The 25,918-nt window shown below is 41.3% G+C and overlaps 1 protein-coding gene across 1 annotated transcript; it reads right to left on the reverse strand.

Annotated features, from left to right (window-relative positions):
• Window positions 1-1,347: 1,347 nt before the first annotated feature.
• On the reverse strand, window positions 1,348-14,962 carry LOC138956717 (uncharacterized). Its single transcript, XM_070328003.1, has 7 exons — window positions 14,770-14,962; window positions 14,163-14,288; window positions 12,596-12,799; window positions 8,578-8,706; window positions 6,760-6,966; window positions 1,869-1,980; window positions 1,348-1,441 (listed from the first exon to the last, which is right to left on the reverse strand). Exons 1-7 carry the CDS (start codon window positions 14,852-14,854, stop codon window positions 1,348-1,350), a joined length of 957 nt encoding a protein of 318 aa, XP_070184104.1. The 5' UTR covers window positions 14,855-14,962.
• Window positions 14,963-25,918: the final 10,956 nt, after the last annotated feature.

The following is a 25,918-nucleotide window of genomic DNA, read 5'->3' on the forward strand; positions in this document are numbered from 1 at the left end:
ATGAACACCGAGACAAAGGTCACCATGAGCTCCGGGCTCCGGGCATGAAGGGCCACAAGAGCAAGGACAATTTATAATGTTGGATAATTAATGAGATGAGGATGATTATAATGATGATGCTTTGGATTTCCAATTTGGTTTGAGACTACGTGACAGGGCAGCACTCTACGCTAACTGTCATAATATATCCTGGCGTCAACCAGGCCCGAGAACTGCCGTCAGGTAAACAGAACCTGAGCACCCGCAAAGTCGCATTCGTTAAGTGAATGACACTCGGCTGAGTGATCCCAGTCTTCCCATAGGAACCATATCACTTCCACTCTGGGTAGGAGCCGGCCGTAGCCCGAAAAACCCACATGACCCTGTTGGGAACCCACGACCTCCCGGCCCGCAGCTCGATGCGCTAACCACTGCGCTACGGGGGCCGGTGTAAACTAAGTCTTGTATTCATCATCGTACTCCGGTCCTGTTCTTTTTTTCGTCACGCCTAAAACCGTTATTTCTTTGAGCGACACAGCATTATAAGTTGATATCATAAATCCAAATAACTCATGAAAACGTGACATGTTATTTTGTTTCATAGATCTGTCTTTCTTTCTTTATTTGGTGTTTAACGTCGTTTTCAGTGTTTCATAGATACACGTATTAGAACAGGAACATGTGGGTTCTACTCTCTTTAAACTTGACAATGTTCAGTGTACTCTGAACCGTCCAGAAAAGTGTGACATACTGCGACAGTGTAAGACACTGCAATGTCGTCTATTATCGAGAACATCAAGCGCCACGTCATACTTCTTGTCCATCATGTGAAACGTGAATGTTGCCTCGCTTTTCTTCAGGTTAGGAAATGCACGTAGGTTTTAACTTATTTACGAGCTTATAGTAAGACTTTTTCCATGTACATGTCGTAAGACTTGTTGATGTGCAAGCTACAATTACATAGCCTGATTCCAAACTGACCATGAGTCGTCGCTGTAATTATCAGCTTTGTTTGAGCCTTTGAGAGTGATCGTTTACAATCGTTCTCTTCGGAAACACACATTCAAAGCCGCGGTGGTTCTATATACAGATTAAACAAACAGCCCGGCTAGCTTTGTCTTGGACAATCCAATTTTTGTCTGAAGATCAAAACCATTGAACATTTGGATTTGTCACACATAAATATTGTCTTGTTTTGTGTTTGTTACCCAGCTTGTTATTAATTCAACAAACCAAAACATTTACAGGTTCTGTGACTTATCGGTCATTAAAGTGGACAAATAAAGAATGCAATACACACAACTGGATGATGAATGGTTCTGTATATGACTGTTGCAAGTTTGTTTCTTGCAGTCATTTTTTCGTGGTTTATCCAATAGGGGCATAATTGTACCTTTTGTTTTCTTCAAGAGCTTGCGGTGCATCCGTTGTGGATCTCGTCTGCAGAGAAAGACACGGTAACCTGAAATTGCATGAACAAAAATAGTTATGTTTGCTCTGTTTAAGAATATTTGTATTATGGTAGATTTAAACGACTGTTTCGCGTGCTATTACTGCATACAACTAAACAAAATGTCAATTTTAAACGGAAGCAAACTGTTTTAAGATATTGGGAATTATCAACTTCAACACAACATCAGATTATATTTACTGTTAGGTCAAAGTTAGGGACGACTGACTGACGGTTTAACTGACTAAGTGGTTGATTGGTAGATTGGATCGATTTAAGTGTGTGTGTTGGTTGCTTGTCTGCTGTTGTTGTTGTTATTGTTGTTGTTTTTGTTGTTGTTGTTGTTGTCGTGGTGGTGGTGGTGGTTGTGGTGGTTGTTCTTGTTCTGGTTCTTGTTGTTCATGTTCGTGTTGTACTATTTATTACACAAGTAGCTTACTTGTTTTTCCTCTTCAGGACAAAGATAACAGTAATCAAAACAGCAACAACAAGCACTACGACCACCGGGACGACTATACTGTGGATGTCCGAGCTTGCCTTGGTGGGGAGTCCTGCAAAGTAATAATGCATTCTGTAAATATATGATGAGGCACAATAGTGTCGAAACACGTGTCTGGTACTAAAACAATGGTCCTTCTCAGGACTCGATTTCATTGTGATACGTCCCCCACAAAGGGACTTTGCTTTGTAAATCTCGGTCCCCCCCCCCCCCCCCCCCCCCGAGGAGGGTCTGATGCTCCCTAAAGGCTGTCTGTGAAGGGATACTTTCTTCTCTCTTTTGCTCTGCTAAGAGATTTTATCAAATCTCGGAAGAAAGTCTCTGCTGACTTTCAATTGTTTCTTTCACAACTTCTGATGATATATATATAAATCTTAATCCGACTTAGGTCGACCAAATGTCGCCCTAAAGCCACCGTTTTACAACACTTTCGATTTAGTTTTGGCGTCTTTTCTCCAATTACATTGGCCTGACAACATTGACCCCGTGCGCTATTGAGGAGAGAGTGCCTAACGTATCTTGCTTGTAAATCGCATGAAGTTGGGATTTACCGTTTGAGCACAAAATAGAATAAGTGATTTTGAGACTTAGGCCGTCCTTTGCAAAAAAGGGTCTTCAGACAACCACGATACTTATACAAATATTTGTTTAACTAAGTGTAAACATATCATCATCATTAATTTAAAAAAGGCGACGATTTCAAACACCTATATCTTAATCTTAATTGATTCATGACTGGTGGGTGTAGGTCACTTAGCAAATGTAATTACAAAATTGAGTTAATATTGCTTTAAAAACAACGGATATAGCACTGGTAGCCATAAAACCCCTCTTTACAATGGTCGCCCAATAGGCGGATTTATACGTATATATATATATATATATATATACCGAGCAACAAAAGAAACGCGAACACATTCTGCAATGTTTGATTAAAAAAATCACGAACAATTATAGAGTTAGGATTATCAAACCACAACAAGTTTCATGAAGGCATGTTTGACCTAGCTGTAGTGTGAGTATTTTGATGCTGCGACTTTTTCAACACACGGGACAAGCAGGTTTAACGTTAAACACATAATGCGCGCTCGTAGCACGTGCAAGTGGAGCAGGAGAAATCTGATGTGTGAGATGTGTTCACTAATGCATTAGCAACCAAAAGAGACCATGGCACGCTTGCTGCCAGTCTCACTTTTGAAACAGCCAGGATGCCAAGATTGACACCACCAAAACGCCAGGTCGACTTAAAGCTGGGGATGATCCCAAAGCGCTGGCATGTGATTTAAACACATGTCAACAGTCTATCACCTTCAGCAATGTTTTGCTGACATTGGAAGCACTGCAGTTATGCTACGCGGTGGAATATTCGCATTACCTCAATAAGACAAGATCGCCAGTTTCTACCACGAGGTCTTCGAGATCGATTCCAAAAAGCCACTGACACTACCAGGAACATAATTGGGAACCACCAGTGTCCAATCAGTGGCCAGACAGCGCGATGAAGACTGACTGAGCGAGACCTCCAAAACTTCTGGTCAGCTAGAGTCAGCATGTCCTTCCTCGAAGACATGAAGTGGCGCGCCAGCAGTTGGCCCAGATTTCCATTGTTCTCTTGTTACATCTATGATGTAACTATTGCACTCTTATAACACATACAATAGTGAATAAATAAGGGTGCACGAACTACATCATAGCTGGCTCTACTTTCTGTCGTCCTTGACATTCCCAAATGGACACGTACCTGTCGACCGGATGTGCAAAGGGTTACCACGCTTTTGGGAACTTGCGCGAGAGGCCTTCAGTGCTAAAGCTGAGTTTTAGTCTCGACTTGCTGAGACTATCATCACAGCGTCATAGACCCCCCGCGGGTTAGGAGGAGTCCCATATTGGTTGGGACTAGAAAGAATTTACCCGATGCTACCCAGCATGTCGTAAGAGGCGACTAACGGTTCTGTTTCTTCTCTTCTTTTGTCTTATTTCTGCCTTACCAGTCCTTTCACCAATATTTCCTTCCAAGAAAACTCTCCCTACTATTCCCTGCAGTTTTCCAATTCTTTTCTTGTTGTCTTATTTCTACCTGACTGGATCCATCACCTTTATTTCACTTACCAAAAGTCTTCTTTTTCACATCCTTATTTCTCTGCACCCCGCATGTCGTATGAAACGACTAACGGATTCTGTTTCTCCTTTTACCCTTGTTAAGTGGTTCTTGTATAGAATATAGTCAATGTTTGTAAAGATTGTAGTCAAGCAGTATGTAAGAAAACCCATAAAAGCGGATTGTTCGCCACAAAGAAATCAGACGACAATTCAGCGACGAAAGATGGCCCGATTGAGCAAAGACCGCCAAATTGCATTGGGTCGTTTACAAGCAGGCCAAAGTCAAAGTGCAATCGCCAGGCACTTCCACCTGATGTGTGAGATGTGCACTTCCACGTGTCCCAGAGCACCATCAGTAGACTGTGGGTCAGGTTTCAAGCCACTGGCTCCGTTGCTGACTTGCCACGAGCGGGAAGACCAAGGGCGACAACTGCTGCTCACGACCGCTTAATACGGCTCCGCCACCTCCGGAATCGTTTCCTGTCGGCCTCATCTTCTGTCCAGGCTCTCCCCGGGCCACACCGATTATCGGACCAAACCGTGCGGAACCGCCTGCATGAAGCTGGTTTGAAAGCTCGCAGACCTAACAGAGGAGCTGTCCTCACCCGCCGCCATCGCCAGAACCGAGTGCAGTGGGGCAACCAGCACCTTCGCTGGACCGTCCGGAATCACTGGAGACACGTGTGGTTCAGCGACGAGTCCTACTTCCTGCTCCAGCGACATGATGGTCGGAGGAGGGTCTACCGGAGAGTAAACGAACGTTACGCGCCCAACTGTGTGGATGAGGCACCCGTTCATGGTGGTGGAGGCGTCATGGTGTGGGGGGCGATCAATACCGCTGGAAGGATCACCCTGGTGCACGTCCAAGGGCGCATAACTGCCCAGCGATACGTGGAGGAAATTCTGCGCCCACACGCCCTTCCTCTTCTGGCTGACCAGGATGCCATATTCTAGCAGGACAACGCTCGCCCGCACACAGCACGACTCACCACCCAGTTCCTCACCGACCACCATGTCCAGGTGCTTCCCTGGCCATCCATGTCGCCAGACATGAACCCGATAGAACACCTCTGGGGTGAATTGGACAGACGTGTGCGCAGGCGAGAAGAAGCGCCGGCAAATCACCGCGATCTATTGCAGGCACTTCAGGAGGAGTGGGACACCATCCCACAGCAAGATATCCGGCATCTGATCCAGTCCATGCCCAGAAGGTGCCGGGCAGTTGTTGCTGCTCAAGGCAGTCACACCCCCTACTGACTTGACAGCCTCGGCACCCAATCGTATTGATTGACTGATTGATTTGAAGATGCAAATGAACTGTGTGTGCATTCAACTGTGTCCATACCAAATTTCAAACAAATAATCTAAATATTGGATTTTCTGTTAATTTTTTCGAAAAATAAAACACATTTGGCAAGTAGCAACTATGCGTTTCTTTTTTTGAACAGTATATTTTTCTCTTGTGATCAACATGACAAGCCGTGTGTGTGTGAGTGAGTTTGCTCGTTGTCAAACAGAAGTCAAACTAGCATCGAATCGTTACAAACCCAGTCCGTCCGACCAGCACTGCTAATATGTTCAGGCTATGCTCATGTGAAGTTACAGGCGTGCTTTTGTCGGTACACACGCCCTTATCGGTACATCATCGACTACGATTGTTCTCTGGACAAGCTGTTTAATGCATTTTGCGAGCATTTCTAGCTCTTCTGCGACGCGGTAGGCCCTGTGGACGATGAAGGTGTCCAAGATCTCAGGAGATGCGTGTGTAACCACTAGGTATTCAGTCAAATCCGTGTAAGAGGCTTTCAGCTGACGGGGACAACCAAGCCACCATTATGCACCGACTTAACATAGATCAACAGGCGTGCCGTTAGAATAAGGTATGTGCAGAGGCTAGGCCTCAGTGCCTCATCTGAACAGACAACTAAAGCATGATGTTTCCGTCACACGTTGTCTTTTGGATCTTAATGGGATATACCGTTTACAACACTCGTGATTTTGTATATGGCTTGTATTTCAGTCAAGACCCAGCGGGAATATCAAAGGGACTCACTCGCCAGAGGCTCGTGTGTGTGTGTGTAGGTGTGTGTGTGTGTGTGTGTATATATATATGTGTGTATATATATATATGTGTGTGTGTGTGTGTGTGTGTGTGTGTGTGTGTGTGTGTGTGTGTGTGTGTGTGTGTGTGTGTGTGTGTGAATGCGCCTGTGTGTTTCAGAGAGAAAAACGGCCGATTTGTCCTTGTCATGGGGTATGCAGTGCATGTACTAGTTTGAAGTGTGCCAAAGGCATTGCACGTCTGATTTTTTTTTCGTTTTTGTGTGTGTGTTTTATTTCTTTCTGGGGGTGGGGTTGGGCATGGGCTTAGTTACAGAATAGCATGCTTTACGGCAAGCATAGTCCGGGAACATATTTCATATTAATCAAGTCTGCTTTCAGCAAGGCAGCGTTTATTCCAGACCACCAAAGAATTTATATGAATAGTGTAAGCATATTTAATTGACGCGATTTTGCTCGAACAAAACAAAAGCAACAAATGCGCCGATGCAAAAATGAATAACTCAATCAAATAAATATAGTTTTGACAGTTTAATAATGTTGACAGCACATATGTTATCATACCTAAAGGCAAAAATGGGTGGGGAGAAAAAACGCGCTCATTAAAGAATAGTCATATCCATGAAATTCAAAGCAATCCAAAGTCAAGAAAACACTAGAGACGGTATACCTTTGACATGTAGAGAACAGGCGTCGAATGGTTGAGAAGAGCCATTGGCGTAAACTTTTAACACATACGTGTCTTCGAATGTCCTGCTCACGTTTGGAATCAGCAGTGTCAGTGTGTCATCAACTATTCCATTTGACTGGTATAAGTGCGGACTGGAGATGTGACAGTTTAATGGTGATTTCCGAGTACAAACCAATATATCTCTGCCTGAAATATTCAAGATATATTGTATAAATGATCCACCTGTGTAGAAGAATTGTTTTCCAAGTATACATATTTCAGCATATGTCTGTGTATAATGGAAGGGCACCGAATAAGCTCATTATATTTAGTCACGTTTTGACTAACTGTTTTAACATAGAATTGAGACGAGGGTCGTGGTGTGTGTGTGTGTGTGTGTGTGTGTGTGTTTGTTTGTGTGTGTGTGGGTGTGTGTGTGTGCGTGTGTGTGCGTGCGTGTATGTGTGTGTGTGTATGTGTGTATGATATGTGTGTGTGTGTGTGTGTGTGTTTGTGTGTGTGTGTAGAGCGATTCAGAATAAACTACTGGGCGGATCCTAATAAAATGTTACATGAGAGTTCCTGGGTGATATCCCCAGAAGTGTTTTTGCAGATAAATGTATTTGATGACTTCATATCCCGCTTTTTGTAAAAGTTAAGGCGGCACTGTCACACCCTCATTTTTCAATTGAATTAATTGAAATTTTGGCCAAACAATCTTCGATAAAGGCAGGACTTTGGTGTTGCATTTCAGCTTGTAAGCTTACAAATAATTGATGACTATGGTCATTACACATTTGAAAATCGTAATTAAATTTAGTTTTTTACAAAACGATCCAAAAACAATTTCATCTTATTCTTCATCGTGTCCTGATTCCAAAAACATATACATATGTTCTATTCGGATTCAATCCTTGCTCTGCAAATTACAAATACAAAAATTATAATTAAAATTAAGTTTCCGAAATTGATTTAAAACAATTTCATCTTATTCCGTGTCAGTTTCAGATTCCAAAAACATATAGATATAATATGTTTCGTTTACAAACACGCTAATAAAGTTAAAAAAAAAATAGAGATACAGAAAAGCATGCTATATATCCTGCTCAGCACAACCACTACCGCGAAATTATGGATTGTCAATTTTACTGCCTTTGCCACGAGCGGTGGACAGACGATGCTACGAGTATACGGTCTTGCTGCAAAATAGCAGTGCGTTCAGTTTACATCTGTGAGTTCGACTGAGCTTGACTTAATGTTGTATTTTTGCCTTGCGCCACTTGTTTTGTTTTATGTTGATGACTAGCTTGTTTTCCCGCGAACAAATGTCCTTTTGTGCTGCGTTGTTGTTCTCTTTTCATGTATGCGTTAAACCTAATCAGAGCCAATTAGCTTCGATGGACATTGTACAAAACAATTGAATACAGAAAAGTGTACGATGCTAGGAGCTTGGTATTGACAAGTGAAGCAGCTTAACGAATCACTGTAATAAGTCAAGGATACTTAACAATAACATGATACCATCGAAAAGTCATTTGAAGCCCAACAAGAAATATAAGAAACTGATCAAAAGAGAGAGTAAATAATTGTGTGTTTTGATTTTTAAATGCTAAGTTGTGTCCAATTGGAATACTTTTGGCAACAATAACCATCTTGCATTATCCAGTATTGCTATGTGTCCTCTCACCAGCAATAAGTCCACACAGATCAGGGGTACGCATTAATCAACAGTTGTGGTCACAATCTGTTGTTATATGACATAAAACAAACACCCCAACTTAACTCAGGTTTCACAAATGAGCACAGACAGAAGCATACCTGGGTTATTAGCTCGTCTCAACGTTGCAAAGAAGTCTTCAAAGGCAAGGATATCGGGCCTGAGGAAGAATGTAAGTTTTCCGATCTGGCCTTCCAAAACTGCTGGATTGTCACAAGTTTCTTTATTGGCTGTACACACACACACAAACACACACACACACACATACACACACACACACATACACACACACACACACAAACACACGCACACACAGCGTCACACACACACACACACAGACATATATATATATATATATATATATATATATATATATATACACACACGCACACACATACACGCACACACACACACACACACACACACACACACACACACACACACACACACACACACGTACATACACTTTATTAAACATACACTTCTATTTAGAGCTGAGCGTGTATACTACTGGTCATACAAAAAGCTATGCAGATATGCTTAAGTGCAGCTCTTTGTAAAGATAGCATCCATCAATATATTCAACAAACAGATTGATGTTTACATAAGGTAGTGCCTTACACAGTGAAACCTACAACACAGACTCTCCATAGGCAACAAGTTTTGCGTGTCATTAGAAAGAACAATCACATGTGTATGTAAAACAGTTAGTGTCGTTCCCCTATGTTGTCTAACAATGCCGTACAAGCATGCATAAGGGTGTAGGTGCCATTCCTCTCAGAAGCCAAGCAACGCCTTTTTAAGCCGTGTAAGCGGGGAATGAGACAGTACAAACGGTACATTTTAGTAACTCCTCAACGCATTGCCTCCCCTTTTTCGATGATTTGTGTTATAACACATGTCGTAAACGACACACGGAAGGCTTTTTTCGGTCACATAACTGGTTTTACAATAAACCACCTCACCACAACGATCTGCACTTAAACGCATCGCCTAGATTTATTTTCATGACACATAGCATACATTCGTTTGACACCTGCTAGTTCATGTACCAGTTTGCATAAGGAATAATACCCTATTGAAAATATAACTCTGGGATATGCACAGTTTATACACAGCACATGATCAGCGATGCTTTTGGAGCATACAACAATACTTCATTTCCAGTTATATATGTCCAGTAATTTCAAAAAAGAACTTCTCACCACGCGGTTTGGGTGATTGAATGCGCCTTTCTTTGATTCGCTCGGAGGCGTGGCGCTGGAACTGACCGATGCGTCGGTCAGCGACTCGCGCAGAGCTTAGCTATAGCGTCACTTCGCAAGATTCCAGCATGCTGTAAAGGTCAGGTTTTTGGATTTGGTCAAAAGTTTTTGTTTGTTGTTGTTTACCTGTGTTCACGGTGTTACACGCATTGGTTTTTGGTCATTCCATTTGCAGACGATTGCAGGAATGCATTGATTCGGGATGCGATCCTCGCATGCGGCTTGATTTTAAACTTGATAGCTAAATGTATGTGAAAATTGTGTGCAGGCAAGGCTTGCTTCTCCAGCAATTGTTGGGGAAAGATGGCGCTGGAATCGACTACTTGCAGAAGAGTTTTCGTATTAGACCTGACGTTGTGATTTTACAACTTGGTGGAAATGATTTCAAATTTACAGAACCTTTTGATGCTGAGGAGTTTGCCTTGACGATGCTGGCATTCGCCGGCCCCCTTCAAGGTGCTTACAAAGTTGAACAAATTGTGGTTTGTGGCATTCTGCCTCGCTTCATGCCAACCGATGATTACAGAGTATCGCGGGGCTTATCGGCCACAAAAAAAGCAACGGTATCACGACTGGCCTCGAGGTATTAACGCCTGGCTGGCGGAACAGTGCTGATTTGCATTATGTAACTGTGTGGTGCCGTGACAAGTTTCAATTTCAGGATTGTTCATAAAAGTTCAAATCATACAAAACGTAAATTCAATAGCATTTCAATGTGCGTAGACTTAACTGCAAACAACTGGTGTGGACAATTACTTTGTGGGAATTACTTATAAGAATGAAACGAGCGTATGAGTGGGTGTTCTGTAGAGGCTCTGGTAGACAGAAACCAGCTGTAATTCTAATGTTAGCTGCATGCAATCACACAAAATAACTTCTCACCACGGGCGCGGGGCGATAAGAGGTTTGAGTGATTGATGCGCCCTTCTTTGATTGGCTCGGAGCGTGGCGCTAGAACTGACCGATGTGTCGGTTAGCGACTCGCGCAGAGCTTAGCTAGCACTTTACAATATTCCAGCAAGGTGAAAGGTCAGGATTTTGGAATTGGTGACACGTTATTCCACCACCCACCCCTCTAGACTATCCATTTTATCAATGGAGGCACGTTTTGTGTAACTTTTTTGCTCTTGAGCTTTTTGCTGGTTGATGTCCATATTAGTAGGAGTGTGTTTTATATCAGCTGTTTTGTTGTTCTGGTTGTTACCAAAGATGTTGCCCTTGCATGGGATTTTGACTGGCAGCGCTATGCTGGTCTAATACCTGTTTGCTGCTTACTGGACCATATTTATTTTGTCGCCAACGGCTGTGTGTTGGTTGGTTGAATTTGTCTAATGTGCGCGAAAAGGCTGTGTTTGGGGGCTCCAGTCCCAACAGTAGTGCAGGGGAGACTATCTCTTCAAAGTTACTATTTCGCTCTATAATAGGACTTGATTTTATTTTGTCTGTTTTCTGGTAAGACGTTCGCTTTTTGAATTCATGATTGACGATTTTGCAAGGGCTACACATGGTCCACAATGCCCTGCTGGGCTACTTGATGGTACATTTGCCATGGGTCTTGTAATATTGTATATCTTCCATGTGGCTTGTACTTGGCTTTTGTGCTAAGGGTCAATTCGTCATGCCCTAGCAAGTCAAGGGAGATAATTGGTCAGCAGTGCCCTGCTTGGGTATGCTATATATGTAGTAGCATTTCTTATTTTTTGTAGCACAACAATTATCACAACAACTGCAATCGTTCTTACATGACTGGCACTTTTACACCAGTCGCCATACTCAATAGAAACGTCGGCAGTACTGGTATCAAGTATTTTTCCATATGCATATGAACTTTTGAATTGTGTGCATGGAATTCAAGAATTCTATCACGGGTTTTAAAACTCTTTCCGGAAAATTGCATAAAATCTAAAACTATAGTTGCAACGAAAGGTAATTTTCCACAAAGTACGTCACGTGCGTAGGCATATAAGGATCTGATCAAAGCAATCCACTAGGCCATGGCTGAAAAACACATTTGTTGTCATGGTACTTTTAAAGATTGTCGCAAAATCCTCCCTATCTTAGGCGCTTTTGTTAAACCAGCTTTGGTTTTCAAATAACGAGTATGATCACGCCAATCTTTCTTTACAAGAAATGTGTTTTGATGACAAAAATCAAGTAATGTTAAAATACACGATCATTGACTCGTCAAATATTGAACGACAGAATAATGAGAGTATTACTTTTAGTTTAATTATGTACATGCAGGGGATTGAAAACATGCAGACGTGTCAGAATCTGCAGAGAAAGAGGAACCGTTCTGTTGTGAATGCAGTTTTTGAAACTTCTTTCAAGTGAAAATGACACATTAAGGTGCCAATGGTTGTGGTAGCACAGAGGACATGTTCACTTCAAGTAATGTAACCGTTATATCTGTTTAACTACTGACTTGAAGACAAGTTCAATAAACTGAGCTGTTGGTTCACGCAATGCGCAAGTCAAGACACAAGGTAAAACACTATGTATCTATTGAACATAGGATGTCCCTTCTTTGAGCCATGTGACGTCAGAGGCTGACAACAAATCATATTTAGGCGGCCAGCCGAGACTACAAAATAATGCACATGTTTGTGTGCGTTCAATCATAAAAACTAAAAGGAATTGTATCCATAATCGATTTGGTACATAATTGGGTGTGTGTGTTTTTGTTTTTTTTTACACATAATTACCTCGACAGTCATTTTTCACCTCGACTGCTAGGAACGCTGACTGTCTCGATCCGTGTACAATGTAATATATTGGTCATAAATACAAATAACGTATCATATCATGATATACTAAGGGGGCACAAACATCATTCATGTGCTTCCACTGTTACCTTTAACCACTAAACGGCAGGCGTCCGTAGGCTGTAATGTTCCTTTGGTGTAGGTAAGCAGCATGTACGTATCTTCAAAGTCCTTTGTAATGCGTGGAATGAGCACCGTAAGGCTATGATTTGTTACACTGTGCAGATTGTATTGTGGACTGCTGACATTGCATTTAATTCCCAGTCTTGTGGTGCAGACTAGTATGTCCTTCCCTGAAACAAAGCAATTCAAACCAGCAGCGAGAGTTTTTTCAATGATATGTTTCATATTTAAAGAGGGCAGGTTCAAAACTATTAATATATTATTACGAGGGAAAAATAGCTCCGAAAGTGAGGTCTGAATCAATGGAATTAAAGTCAAGGCAGACACTTTATTTATAAATATAGCATACTGTCATAATTGCAATAATCTTAATACAATCACTTTTAAAGCAACGTTCCGATTATTCGTTGCCCGTTTATCTAACACAGTATTAAATATGTGTGTTAATTCATACAAACAGTAGCAATGGGAGACTTAATCGTATACGAATACAAACATTGCAAACATGTTCGAGTAAATTCAGATCTGCATTGCCCAAGATTTCTCAACAATTGTTGGGAAGAGGTGACTTTGAGAAGTATATATAAGTTCAGAACAATCTATGTTTGTAAATAATGATTCATAGTTGTGTGACATGCTATGAACTCTAAGATGACATTTGTTTAATAATCTGGGAAGAAGGTCGGTGCTGGTTTTTAGGTTTTCTTTCTAGCATTGTTTTGCAAACATACATTACTCCATGTGTTCTGCCTTCGAAGTTCGAGTTTGTCACTTACAGAGGTAAACAGTAAATGAGAGGTCAAAGTTAGTTTATGTTGCTGTTTTCTGCCATTGTTTTTGTAATTGTTGTTTTGTTTTGACTAACTTGATAAGAAGTATCAATCTCAAAAGCTTGGAATTTCAGGGAAAAATAAGCGCCGGTGCGTTTGTTATGATGACATAGAAATAGTGTTTTTGAAAAATATGGACTGACCGTGTTTTGCCAGAGGTTTACCAACTGTATAGCAACAGGAAAGAAAAAGGTGTGTAGAACTGGACTTTCAGCAAGACCTGATGATTCGCCCACCTGTTTCTTCCGAGCGTCGAGGACCACACACAAAATATGTGGCCTTCCCTAGTCTGCGTACGCAATTCTTTAACTATAGGCCTTTATGTCAAAGGCTTTGCACTATGCGCCTTGCCGACAGGCCACGCCTCTGGACTACCTTTTGTTTCCATCACTGAAGAAAAACAGTGCCCTGGCAGCAGCTCATATGTTTCATTTGATTTAATTAATTGCTATACATGTGGTGCATTTTGAGTACATTTTGATACTGTGGATTCCAGACATAGAATTGTTTCAGATTGGTCAAATTATACAGAAAAAAACACCAACATGGTCAGATCAATAGTATATTTTTCAAAATTTAACTTAACAAATACCCAACTGCCTTGGTGCACATGTTTACAACACAAACTTAACATCAACATAATTACAAAACAAACTACCAATATTTGATCAGTTTTCACAAACAAGCCTGAAGTGGAGTTTACCTGGGTTGTCCGCTCGTTTAAGAATTGCAAAAAAGGCCTCAGAAGAAAATGCTTCAGGCCTATAGAAGAACTTGAGCTTTCCAGTCTGACCTTCCCAGACCAATGGGGCTTCACAAGGTGGGTTAGCTGTAAAACACACACACACACACGCACACACACACACACACACACACACACACACACACACACACACACACACACACACACACACACGAACGAACGCACACACGCACACAATCACGCACGCACGCACACACACACACATGCACTCACACACACACACGCATACACACATACACACACACACACACACACACACACACACACACACACACACACACACACACACACACACACACACACACACGCGTGGATAGTGAACAAATCTGTGATCAAAAAAGTGTACCAGACAGCCAGTGTAAGTGTCGTCTTTAAAAAGTTCATTATTGACAAGAACATGTGTTTTCCTTTTTTAAGAAGTTGTTATCACAGTCGATATTTTAATACGAAAATAACAACTCTCTTAATCAATGCAAAACAGTTAGCACCTTTTCAATTGTGTTTTAATTCATATGAAACAAACAGTGAAACAAACACATTATATCACCTTCATTGATTGTCATTGGCCGTGCAGTTGTCGAGGTTATCCAGGACAGGGCAACCATCAGCATGACATTGTTGGACTCAGCCATAGCCTGCCGAGTACATGGAAGGTATTCATTATACGTCAAACGTGTATTTCACAAGACACAACCTAAAACTAAAAGATCTACACTGAAAGCCGGGGGCCGGCCGCCAGTGAGGCTTGGCTAGCCAAAACTAGAAGACCGAGACGAGTCGGATATATCTGCACACAGCATGAAAACATTGGACTGATCTCCCCCCGCGGGTTAGGGGGAAGAATTTACCCGATGCTCCCCAGCATGTCGTAAGAGGCGACTAACGGATTATGTTTCTCTTTTTACCCTTGTTAAGTGTTTCTTGAATTGAATATAGTCAATTTTTGTAAAGATTTTAGTCAAGCAGTATGTAAGAAATATTAAGTCCTTTGTACTGGAAACTTGCATTCTCCCAGTAAAGTAATATATTGTACTACGTTGCAAGCCCCTGGAGCAATTTTTGTATTAGTGCTTTTGTGAACAAGAAACAATTGACCAGTGGCTCTATCCCATCTCCCCCCTTTCCCCGTCGCTATATAACCTTTGTGGTTGAAAACGACGTAAAACACCAAATAAAGAAAAGATGTGAGTAAAAGCAAATTGTAAAACTACATTTTAAACTACATCATTCATTTTTCGTTTCTACTGATGTTTATAATATGTAAGTAAGGCCAAACAAAAATACATGTTGGTTTAGGGTAACGTGACCAAAAAAGGTAGGTCGGCTTTTTAAAAAAAAAAAAAAAAATAAATAAATTTCGTCGATTTTAAGGGAGGTTACCTCCCTTAGTCTCGGTATGGTTCGCACAATGTGCCAACATTGTTTTGTTTTGCTTGTAGAAATGAATTTTTTTTGTAGGGTTGGCGGGAAAAGATAGATCCCTGCGCCTTGAGCCTGAGTCTGGAGATACGCGCCCGATATAAGACTTCATATAAAAGATAGGGTCGGTCGGGTTACCCTAAACCAAAACACATTTCTATTTGGCCAAAGCAGTGATTGAAGATGAATTAAAGGCATTCAATCTCACACGCTCCGCGATTCTTTCGTCAGTAGCGGCCTGGCTGCTTCCTGCGGACATGGGAGTTTTTGTTGAGTGTTGGATTAATTTTGTGAACGATCGACAAGCTATGCCGCCAAACGGCTACAATAATTCTGAATAAAACATCTACTCTGCCAAAAAAAAACAAAAAAACATGAAAACATTGGACTGATCTTTGTTTTAATGTTCAGCACATATTCAGAGTAAACATGACATATCAACATATGTTTGCACTCATAATTTGTGAAATTCACGATAGCATCTGCTGTCAAAAAATCAGTTATGATAAAACGTGTTAGAATGTCCAGAATTAGAAGGAAAACAAATCTTTACTTATTAAGCTTCCAAGCTTCAAATATGAAATACAATTTCATTGTTCAGACATGTTCAACGATTGTTTGAATCAAAATTGAAGCAGCTTGATTGACAAATCGGGCGATGAAATCCGTCCTCAACTTTTGGTTAAAGCCGAATGTTACGTCGCTAAAGGCATTTATTACAAAAATGGGATCCTCATCTGGAAGAATTCACCGTCAAGGAGTTTCTAAAAATAACAATCAACATATATATATAGACACACACACACACACACACACACACACACACACACACAGATACATACACACACACACACACACACACACACACACACACACACACACACACACACATACACACACACAGATACATACACACACAACAAACTCGTATTGACAATACTGGACAGTTGTGTATTCGAATGTAGGTATTAGCTTGCTTAGCGTTGAGCCTAGTTTGTTAAGGGTATTGCTTGTTGTTGTATGTGTGCAACTGCTATGTACGTGCGTTGCAGAAGAAGTGCAGCATGGCTATTTAAAATTAAATCTCAGGGTTTACGTTTACCTCAGGTGCCCATAAAAAAGGCAAGATGCATGGGTGCTGAAAGCCCTTTCAATATCTAAATAGCCGGTATTACATTTAACAAGCTTTTCGTTGTGATCTGTAGCAAATACTCGCCATTCCAGAGAGACGTTCACGATATTAAGCAATTAAAATCAACAAATAATATACAAACTACACAATACGTTTACTGAGGGCCATATTGTCCGAGGCAAATGTGCTAGCATTATACTACCATTCAATATCAAGTCAACCTCAACGACTAACTAGTATATTTTGCGTTTTGCACTGGTCACATTATTGTCCTGTGTACTTCAGATAATACGTAACATGTTAGACGTATTGTTTTGGGCCAGTGCATAGCAGGAAATTATATGAATATAAACATGTATAGTAGTGTGGGTGGAGGGGAACAATACTATTGGTTTGTGGAAGTACGACTATTAGGAGAGTGACTTTATCAACGGGAATCATTATCTGTAACATGAATGTACAGAACTGACACACAGTCTGAGCAAACTGTGTCGGTGTAGCTGAGTCTTTGTAGATAGTTTCAAAAACGACATCAGTGATGATTGGAGGCTTGGGGTTGCTGTGCTGGGCATCGTGCCTATTCCTCACAACCCCGACAATTGGTAAAACTTCGGAGTATTGTAAGTATTCATATTTCTAGGCCAATATATTAATGCTATTAATATGAACGACAGCTTATATAGCGTAAACCACAGTTGGTTGTGCTCTCCACGCTCAGAAATATTAACTATGAATAAAAACCTACTATCTAATCATCAAATATATATGAGACTGTGCCAAAAGGTGATCCTGGAAATAAGACATGCACATGCACAATTCAGAATGCAAACAGAGCTTTGAAAAATGTTGACTGTTTTAAGATTCTGTTTGGTGACATTTTAAAAGTAACTTGTAGCATACTTATTTGATAAGGCCAGGACAAAGCTGTATTTGTGTGTGTGTGTGTGTGTGTGTGTGTGTGTATGTGTGTGTGTGTGGTGTGTGTGTGTGTGTGTGTGTGTGTGTGTGTGTGGGTGTGTGTGTGGTATGTGTGTGTGTGTGTGATCCGTAACACATGACAAAGTAATAGGCTTAAGTTTGTGTTCATAAAAGTGTCACATGGCTCAAAATCAGATTTGTACACATAAATGCGTTGTGAGGCTAAGGATATATTGCTATAGCTCACATATAGCTGAGACTGCTGGACTAAAACCCAATGCAAACGTAACCACGGTGTCCTATGTAACGACTGACACACAACAAGTCCAGTATTATACGCAAAGAAAATGTAATAATGTACACAATTCATGTAATCGCTATTGCATAATGTCAGCATAATATGTATCTCTACATCACAGAAATTGCGATTGTCGTTAGGTTCAGATAATTAAAGTCTGAAGACAATTGTATTATAATGTGTGTGTATGTGTATGAGTATATGTGTGCGTGTGTGCGTGTGTGTAAGTGTCTGTATGTGTGTGTGTGTGTGTGTGTTGTTTGCTTTTATGTGTGTGTGTGTGTGTGTGTGTGTGTGTTTGTTTGTGTGTGTGTGTGTGTGTGTGTGCATATGCCTGCGTATGTGTGTGTGTGTGTGTGTGTGTGTGTGTGTGTGTGTGTGTGTGTGTGCATGTGCCTGCGTATGTGTGTGTGTGTGTGTGTGTGTGTGTGTGTGTATGTGTGTGTGTGTGTGTGTGTGCGTATGTGTGTGTGTGTTTGCGTGTCTGCCTGTGTGTGTGTGTGTGTGCTTCTCATTTTAGTTTACTCAAAGTTGTATTACTGTGTATTGTCAGATCATCCCCATCATCTCCCTTTCTTACCCTTACGACTATGTGTCTTGATAGTCTTTGTTGGATCAACTTGATTCAGACTTTTCTTTTGATATGTTTGTTTTACTTCATATAATGGTCAATACTTTCTTCTACTTATTAATTCTGAATTATTTTGACACTCTCGTCCACTGTTCTCTGCTGTTGTTTAAAAAAAAAAACATATCCTGTGTAAATGTCGATATTAAGGCAAAAGTCAAGGTGTATGCAGTCTTCATTACTTCTGGGTCGATTGTTTTGTCTATGTGATTAGATCTATTCCCTTCTTTCGGTGGAAACACTGTCCATTTTATCTCTGCTTATGTCCCTTTAAGACTTGCACGCATAAAACAGACGACACAATTGCTGTATACTATAGGGAAACACAAAAATCAACAGGTGCATGAACAACAAGCACACATAATTGGTTACAGCTAAACTTGATGGCTACACAGACATACACTTCACAAGAAACCACAGATAATGCATTCATTGTATTGACGTAGACGAACTCGTTTTTGTTTTCTCTTGTCCTTTGTTTGGTGAATATTCAATGCACTGTCACTTATTGTGTCGTTTACGCTTTAACCGCACTTGATATAATCGCTGCATACTAAGCTGTCGGCAAATTACAAAGGAACACATGTTGCACTTAATGTCACTTTGACCAAGGTATGATCTTGATCAATCCTCTCTCGGAATGACCTGTCAAAGTAGTGTTTAGCTCAAGTAGCAGTTACCCTCTTCCAACGTACCTGTGGAAAACTACAAGCACAAATGTATTCACAAATGTATTCTCTTTGCACCAACAAGCTTGTTTTTGAAAATGTCCAATCGTTTATCCATGAATCTGGTCGTTTCTGTTGATTTGACTCAGTACCCATATTCATGCCAACAAACCTTATTTTATATGCATTTTTCAAATGTATATTTAGCGAGCTACTGCTTACTTGCCACAGGACTCTGGTTTGTAATGTACTATGTATATTCTTATTTGTATGCGCTGCCAACTTCATCTTTTATATGTACCTACCGTTTTTCCTCCCTCCTCCACCCTCCCCCCTCTTCCTCCTGCTAGCTTTTTCTTATTCTTTCTGATTTACTTTAACTATGCTCTTCTTGTAGATAGTTCAACAATTGATAAGTAATGCTTGTCCGACATCATATTTGCGTTATTTTCCTACTACGTAGGGCGCGTAATATAAGCGTTTGCTTGAGTTCGTGTCCCTATTGTTTATCGTTGTATTTTTGTATCATGTTTGATTTAATAAAACATTGTTTAAACCAAATGTATTCAAAAGCAGATGTATTATCTAATGAAGTCAAATAACTGTTATTAAATAAATTTTATGGAAATAAAGATATTACGTTTGTGTAGGATATACAGACGTTTGTTATTGGTGGCTGTTTTAAGCAATGTACTGTTTTCTTAATTAATTTCAAATCAATGTACGTATGCGAATGTGCATGGTTGTATGTAAGCTGTGGTACGAGCGAGAGAGAGAGCGAGAAAGAGAGAGAGAGAGAGAGAGAGAGAGAGAGAGAGAGAGAGAGAGAGCGAGAGAGAGAGAGAGAGAGAGAGAGAGAGAGAGAGAGAGAGAGACAGAGACAGAGAGACAGAGACAGAGACAGAGAGAGAGAGAGAGAGACAGAGACAGAGACAGAGAGAGAGAGAAGTCAGAAGTCAGAACGTTTAATCGCCAAAAACATGATAGTTCATTGCGATGGGGAGGTTGGGGGAGAAGGAAACAATGTCGATGGCAAGAAAAGCGTTATAATGTACAAATCATGGGGATGGTTCACGGTTTTCATCCCTCACCCGACATGGGAAGTTCCGCGTCAGTTTTTGTATATATCCATTTTGTTCAGTGTGTAAAGCAAATTACCGTAACACAGTTCTTCCGAATGTCTCAGCACAAGCAAAAGTCCCGAATCATTCCCATAGACAACGAATATGCGAAACGAATAGTCATTGCTGTCAACTGAGGTAGAACCTTGTAACGTTTCTGAGCACAGACACTTCTTGTAGCACTGTTCGGAGCTGATCTTTGAACTTGCCTCTGTCGACTGGTGACCCTTGCCGAAGCTTGTTATAATACTCCTTTTCTTCTTGTAGCATGTGGCGAGCTGCTTGTTTTATCATACAGTGCCTAGATGATCGTCGCTGCTGCAGTCTTTGACCAGCACAAAATCGTCTGTTTCGCACAGCAATGACTGATTGTCGGAACGAGGTGTTTCTTTGCACATTTGTCACTGCACGGACAGCTGATAGGTCATACAATCCCGACACATACTCCTGTATGGACGCCAGAGTATACCCCATGTCCACTGCCTTTGTCTCTGACACATCCAGTGTTTGTTTACATCCGTGCTGAGACTGTGATGTCAGAGAGCCGGAATCTAAAACAAAAACATCACGTGGCTCAGCGGTCCGTGACGACAATAGCACACCGCCACCTTCACCCTGCCTCGTGTTATCACGCTCTTTGCTTCTGTCGGGAATGCGTACGGCACGTGCGAAGATGTCACTGTCAATGTGATGTGTGTCAACGTCACATTCCAGTGGTTGCAGTTGGTGGTTTAATTGTTTGTGGGTTCGATGCAATGGTAAGATTTGGCAATGGAGAAAACTGATGACTTGCCTTTGACATTCCGATATGGTGTTCTTGCTCTTCAGCCTTTCTCTGTCGTTCTTCGGCCCGTAATATATCTCGCTCAAGCTAGGTGGTTTACGGCGAAAGTGTCAAGTCATGGCTGGCCGGTTCGAGTCAAGGGCGGACACGAATCGCAAGACAACAGTAGTTTCTGTTGCCTCAGCGCAGATTGTCCAGGACGAGACGGTGTTTTCCTTGAGCAGGACTTCCAGGGCTCCTTCCAGAGCTGTTGGGAGTCCAACAGCTGGCATGTTGAGGGACTATTGGGCGTTTCTCAAAGCTGCTTGAAAATCTCGCGAGATCTTGTGAGAGAGAGAGAGAGAGAGAGAGGGAGAGAGAGAGAGAGAGAGAGAGAGAGAGAGAGAGAGAGAGAGAGAGAGAGAGAGAGAGAGAGAGAGAGAGACTGCATGTATGTACATTGCTTATTCTGTCACCCTCGTAAAATAAATTTCAATTCAATTCAATTCAATTCAATTCAATTCAATTCTCTCTCTCTCTCTCTCTCTCTCTCTCTCTCTCTCTCTCTCTCTCTCTCTCTCTCTCTCTCTCTCTCTCTCTCTCTCTCTCTCTTTACGATTAAGACTGCCACAATTGCGATTTGAATATAAAGTTTTAAAACATGTTTGTTTTCTTTCAGGTGGTCATTTTGAATTCCCCACTCTGTCGTCAAACCATACAATTACTGCCAAAGCAAACACAAATGTATCTTTTCCATTTCGGATCGTGATAAACAACACGTTATGCCCAGATATAGACCAGAAGAAGCATTTTATCTACGTTTCAAACCACAAACCGAAGGACGTTTGGAATTCGGATTTCTGCATTTTTAAAAAAATGGAAGAAAGAAAATGCAAAGTTGCCTTTAACAGTGCCATGAGGTTGACCATTGGACTTTTATTTTTACCAAGATAGTGACCCAAGAAGACTCTGGATCCTGGCATTGGAGAACTGGGGCGGAGATTGCAAATAGCATGGATGTGATCTTCCAAATACAATCAAGTGGAGGTAATTGTGCAAACTGAAAATGTGACACCAGTGTAGCAGCCTATTTTGACACAGCCCAGTTTGACGGGGAGGTAATTCTAGGATAGCCTATTTTTACCGGGAGGTCATTCTGGGCCAGTCAGTGTTGACCCCCCCCCCCCCCCCACCCCCCTAGTCAATTTTGACCCCCCTTCAAACTTTAAGAATGAGTACATTAAGACCTTTAGAAACAATATTTATGCATATATGTATACAACTACGGTCAAAATCAGCTAGCCCAGAATGACCCCCCGGTCAAAACTGACTAGGCCAGTCATTTTTGACCTCCCTTTCAAACTTCAAGAATAAGTACTTTAGGACCTCTTAAAACGAAATGTATGTATATGTTAACAATATTTGAAGGAATTTTTTTTTTTAAGAACAAATTCGAGAAAAAAAAGAAAAGTTTGGACGCTTCCCTTCAAACTTCAAGAATAAGCTAGACTATGACTTTTGATGACGAAATGTATGCATATATGTGTATGCATCTATGTATCTCCGCATGTTTAGAATGACCCCCCCCCCCCCCACTCAAATCTGTGGAGATACATATATGCATACATTTCGTCATCTAAAGTCCTAATTTACTCATTCTTAAAATTTGAAGGGAAGCGTCGAAACTTGTATTTTTTCGATGTTTTATTTTTACTTTTTAAATCATTTTTCCAACAAATATTGTGCATATACACATATATTTCGTTTTAAAAGGTTCTAAAGTACTTGTTCTTAAAGTTTGAAGGGGAGGTCAAAATCTGACTGGCCTAGTCAATTTTGACCGGGGGGGGGGGGTCATTCTGGGCTAGCCTACTTTGACCGGGAGGTCATTCTGGGCTAGCCCCCTTGTCCAAACCTGTGGAGATACATAAATGCATACATATATATGCATACATTTCGTCATCTAAAGTCCGAATGTACTTATTCTTGAAATTTGAAGGGAAGCGTCGACCCTTTTTGTTTTGTTTTTAGGAAAACAATATTTTGTTTTCTTCTCGATTTTGTTTCTTTTTAAAAACATTAGTTCAACAAATATTGTGCACATATACATATATTTCGTTTTTCAAAAGGTCCGAAAGTACTTATTCTTGAAGTTTGAAGATTTGATTGTGTTAGTGTTGCTGTTGGTGTATGTGCGTGTGTGCGTGTGTGCGTGTGTGTGTGTGTGTCTGTGTGTGTGTGTGTGTGTGTGTGTGTGTGTGTGTGTGTGTGTCACACACATACACACACCATCACAAACACACACACACACACACACACACACATACGCACACATACTAACAGTAACACTAACACATGTGACCAAACTGCACACACACACACACACACACACACACACACACACACACACACACACACACACACACACACACACACACACACACACACTGCGCGAGAGAGAAAGACTACAGGGAGGCATGACGTCATGATGCATTAATTGACGTCAAAGACTTTCGACGACATCTTCTTACCTGAGCTTTATCCATTGACTTGGAAACTACGGAATGTGTGTACCCGGCCATGGCTGGCGTTTGCTCAAAATACGAAGGGGGGGGGGGGGGGGCCTATTTTACCCACCGTATTTTAGTTAGTATGTTTCCAATTATTGGTGGACTTCCATCCCCAACTGTAGCACCTTATTGTGCACAGCGAATCTCGCTTTATCATGTAGGCTATTATTGGCATGAACATTTCTCAAGTCGATTACAGTATAGTGTTCGTGGGATACCTCCAGCTTTGCTGTGATAACTTAACCATGGCATGCATCTTCATAAATTCATAACATCTGGAAGTGTTCGTTCATGAGTTTATTGTATGGCCATGTGTCTGCAGTGAGGCTCAGATAATTGAGTCGTTATCCATCCATGAATTATTCATCTGAAACTGGTGTCGCACTACATATATACATGTGTGTTGTTACATCAGATTGCACATAAGTACGTACGTGACACGTGCACGTATACGTGCCATTCACCACTCTAGTTATTTAGTATGGATGAGACTGGATCCAATCTACTTATCATTTTCAGAACACACTGTCACTGGGATCATGTCTTCAAAGCAGTCCAAGGCACAACAATGTCCAGCATGGGTATTGCGGACCTCACCAACAAAATCAGCAGCGACAATACCATGAGTAGCATCGAACCAGCCCGACAACCGAGAGTAAGACTGATGCAAACGAAGATAAGACAACAGAGACTTCAGTGGTTCTTACGGTCGGCATCACAGCAGCCGTCGCTCTCATTGTCTGTACATGTTCGAATGTATATTGTGCCTTCAGATGTATAGCAGGTGAGAGAGAGAGAGAGAGAGAGAGAGAGAGAGAGAGAGAGACAGAGACAGAGACAGAGACAGACACAGAGAGAGACAGAGAGGGGTGGCGGGGGGAGGGACACAAACACAAACACAAAGAGGGAGATAGAGTGTGGCAGACAGGCAGACATATACATTTACATGTAGGTTCCGGGCTATCCTCGACAAGAAAAAACGTTACCTACCCCTTCTATATATATATATATTATATATATATATATATCTATATATATATACGACTTGTGTCTGTGTGTGTGTGTGTGTGTGTGTCCGCGATGCACGCCCAAGGTTCTCGATGGATCTGTTTCAAATTTGGTGGGCATATTCAGGTAAACCCCGGACACAACCTGGTCGATGAGATATTTCAACACGTGCTCTCAGCGCGCAGCGCTGAACCGATTTTGGTTTTTCTCTGGATCCATTCCCAGTAACTCTTCCTTATCTTCTCCAGTGTTTTCAGCGTTTATCTCCCTTCCTTCGTGTGCCGTTTCTATTTTTAGAAGGTCACTGCACTGTCCAGAACGCTTTTATTGCACCCGTAAGTTGTCCTTGCTGTAAAAGTGAAAAGGTCGAATCAATTTATAGCCACGCGAAAAAAACACTGTCATCTATCTCTATATATTTATAGATATAGATATACATATATTATATACGGCTTCTGTGTGTGTGTGTGTTTGTGTGTGTGTATGGGCAACACCTGTGGATTGTATAGTTCTGTTTGTGATGTGGTCTGGCGGCTTTGGTGTGTCTGTATGTTCAAGCCTTCCTTCGAGAAGCCATAACAGTTATTCTCAATCCCGTTTGAGTGGACTTCGCCTTCAAAGGTGATTGTGGTGTTACGGCACTCGGTTACATTTGGCGTCGTCGACAGCGATGGGACTCGACATGAAATGTTCAGGCCACTGAATTATTTTCGTGCTGTTCCCATTTTAGTAGCAGTGTTTAAATGTCGAAGCTGCTTTTCCCAGTTTTACCTGAGAGACCGACTGTATATTGTGTTATTGTATTTGTCAGACTTGATTGTACCAAGTCCCTACACATGTTGTAATGCGCTTAGAGCCAAATATTTTTGTTTTTTGTAAGGGATAGGCGCAATATAAATACACTTTATTATTATTATTATTATTCCACCTGGGAGGGACCTAAGCTTGGCGGGTACATGGTTCGGAACTTTGGGGACAAAGTTCATTCAAAGGGGGTCGAGTGTGACAGGGAGACTACCGTCGCCCTTCACAGCAGACTCTGCAGAGTTGTTCGCCTTAGACGCTGTGGGCTTTCCTTGCATGTACCCGTAAGTTGTCCTCACTGTAAAAGTGCAAAGGTCGAATCTATTTATCGAAAAATCCACTGTCATCTATCTCTATATATGTATAT

The sequence above is a fragment of the Littorina saxatilis genome, unplaced genomic scaffold (genome assembly GCF_037325665.1).
Source record: "Littorina saxatilis isolate snail1 unplaced genomic scaffold, US_GU_Lsax_2.0 scaffold_440, whole genome shotgun sequence".
Lineage (NCBI taxonomy): Eukaryota > Metazoa > Mollusca > Gastropoda > Littorinimorpha > Littorinidae > Littorina > Littorina saxatilis.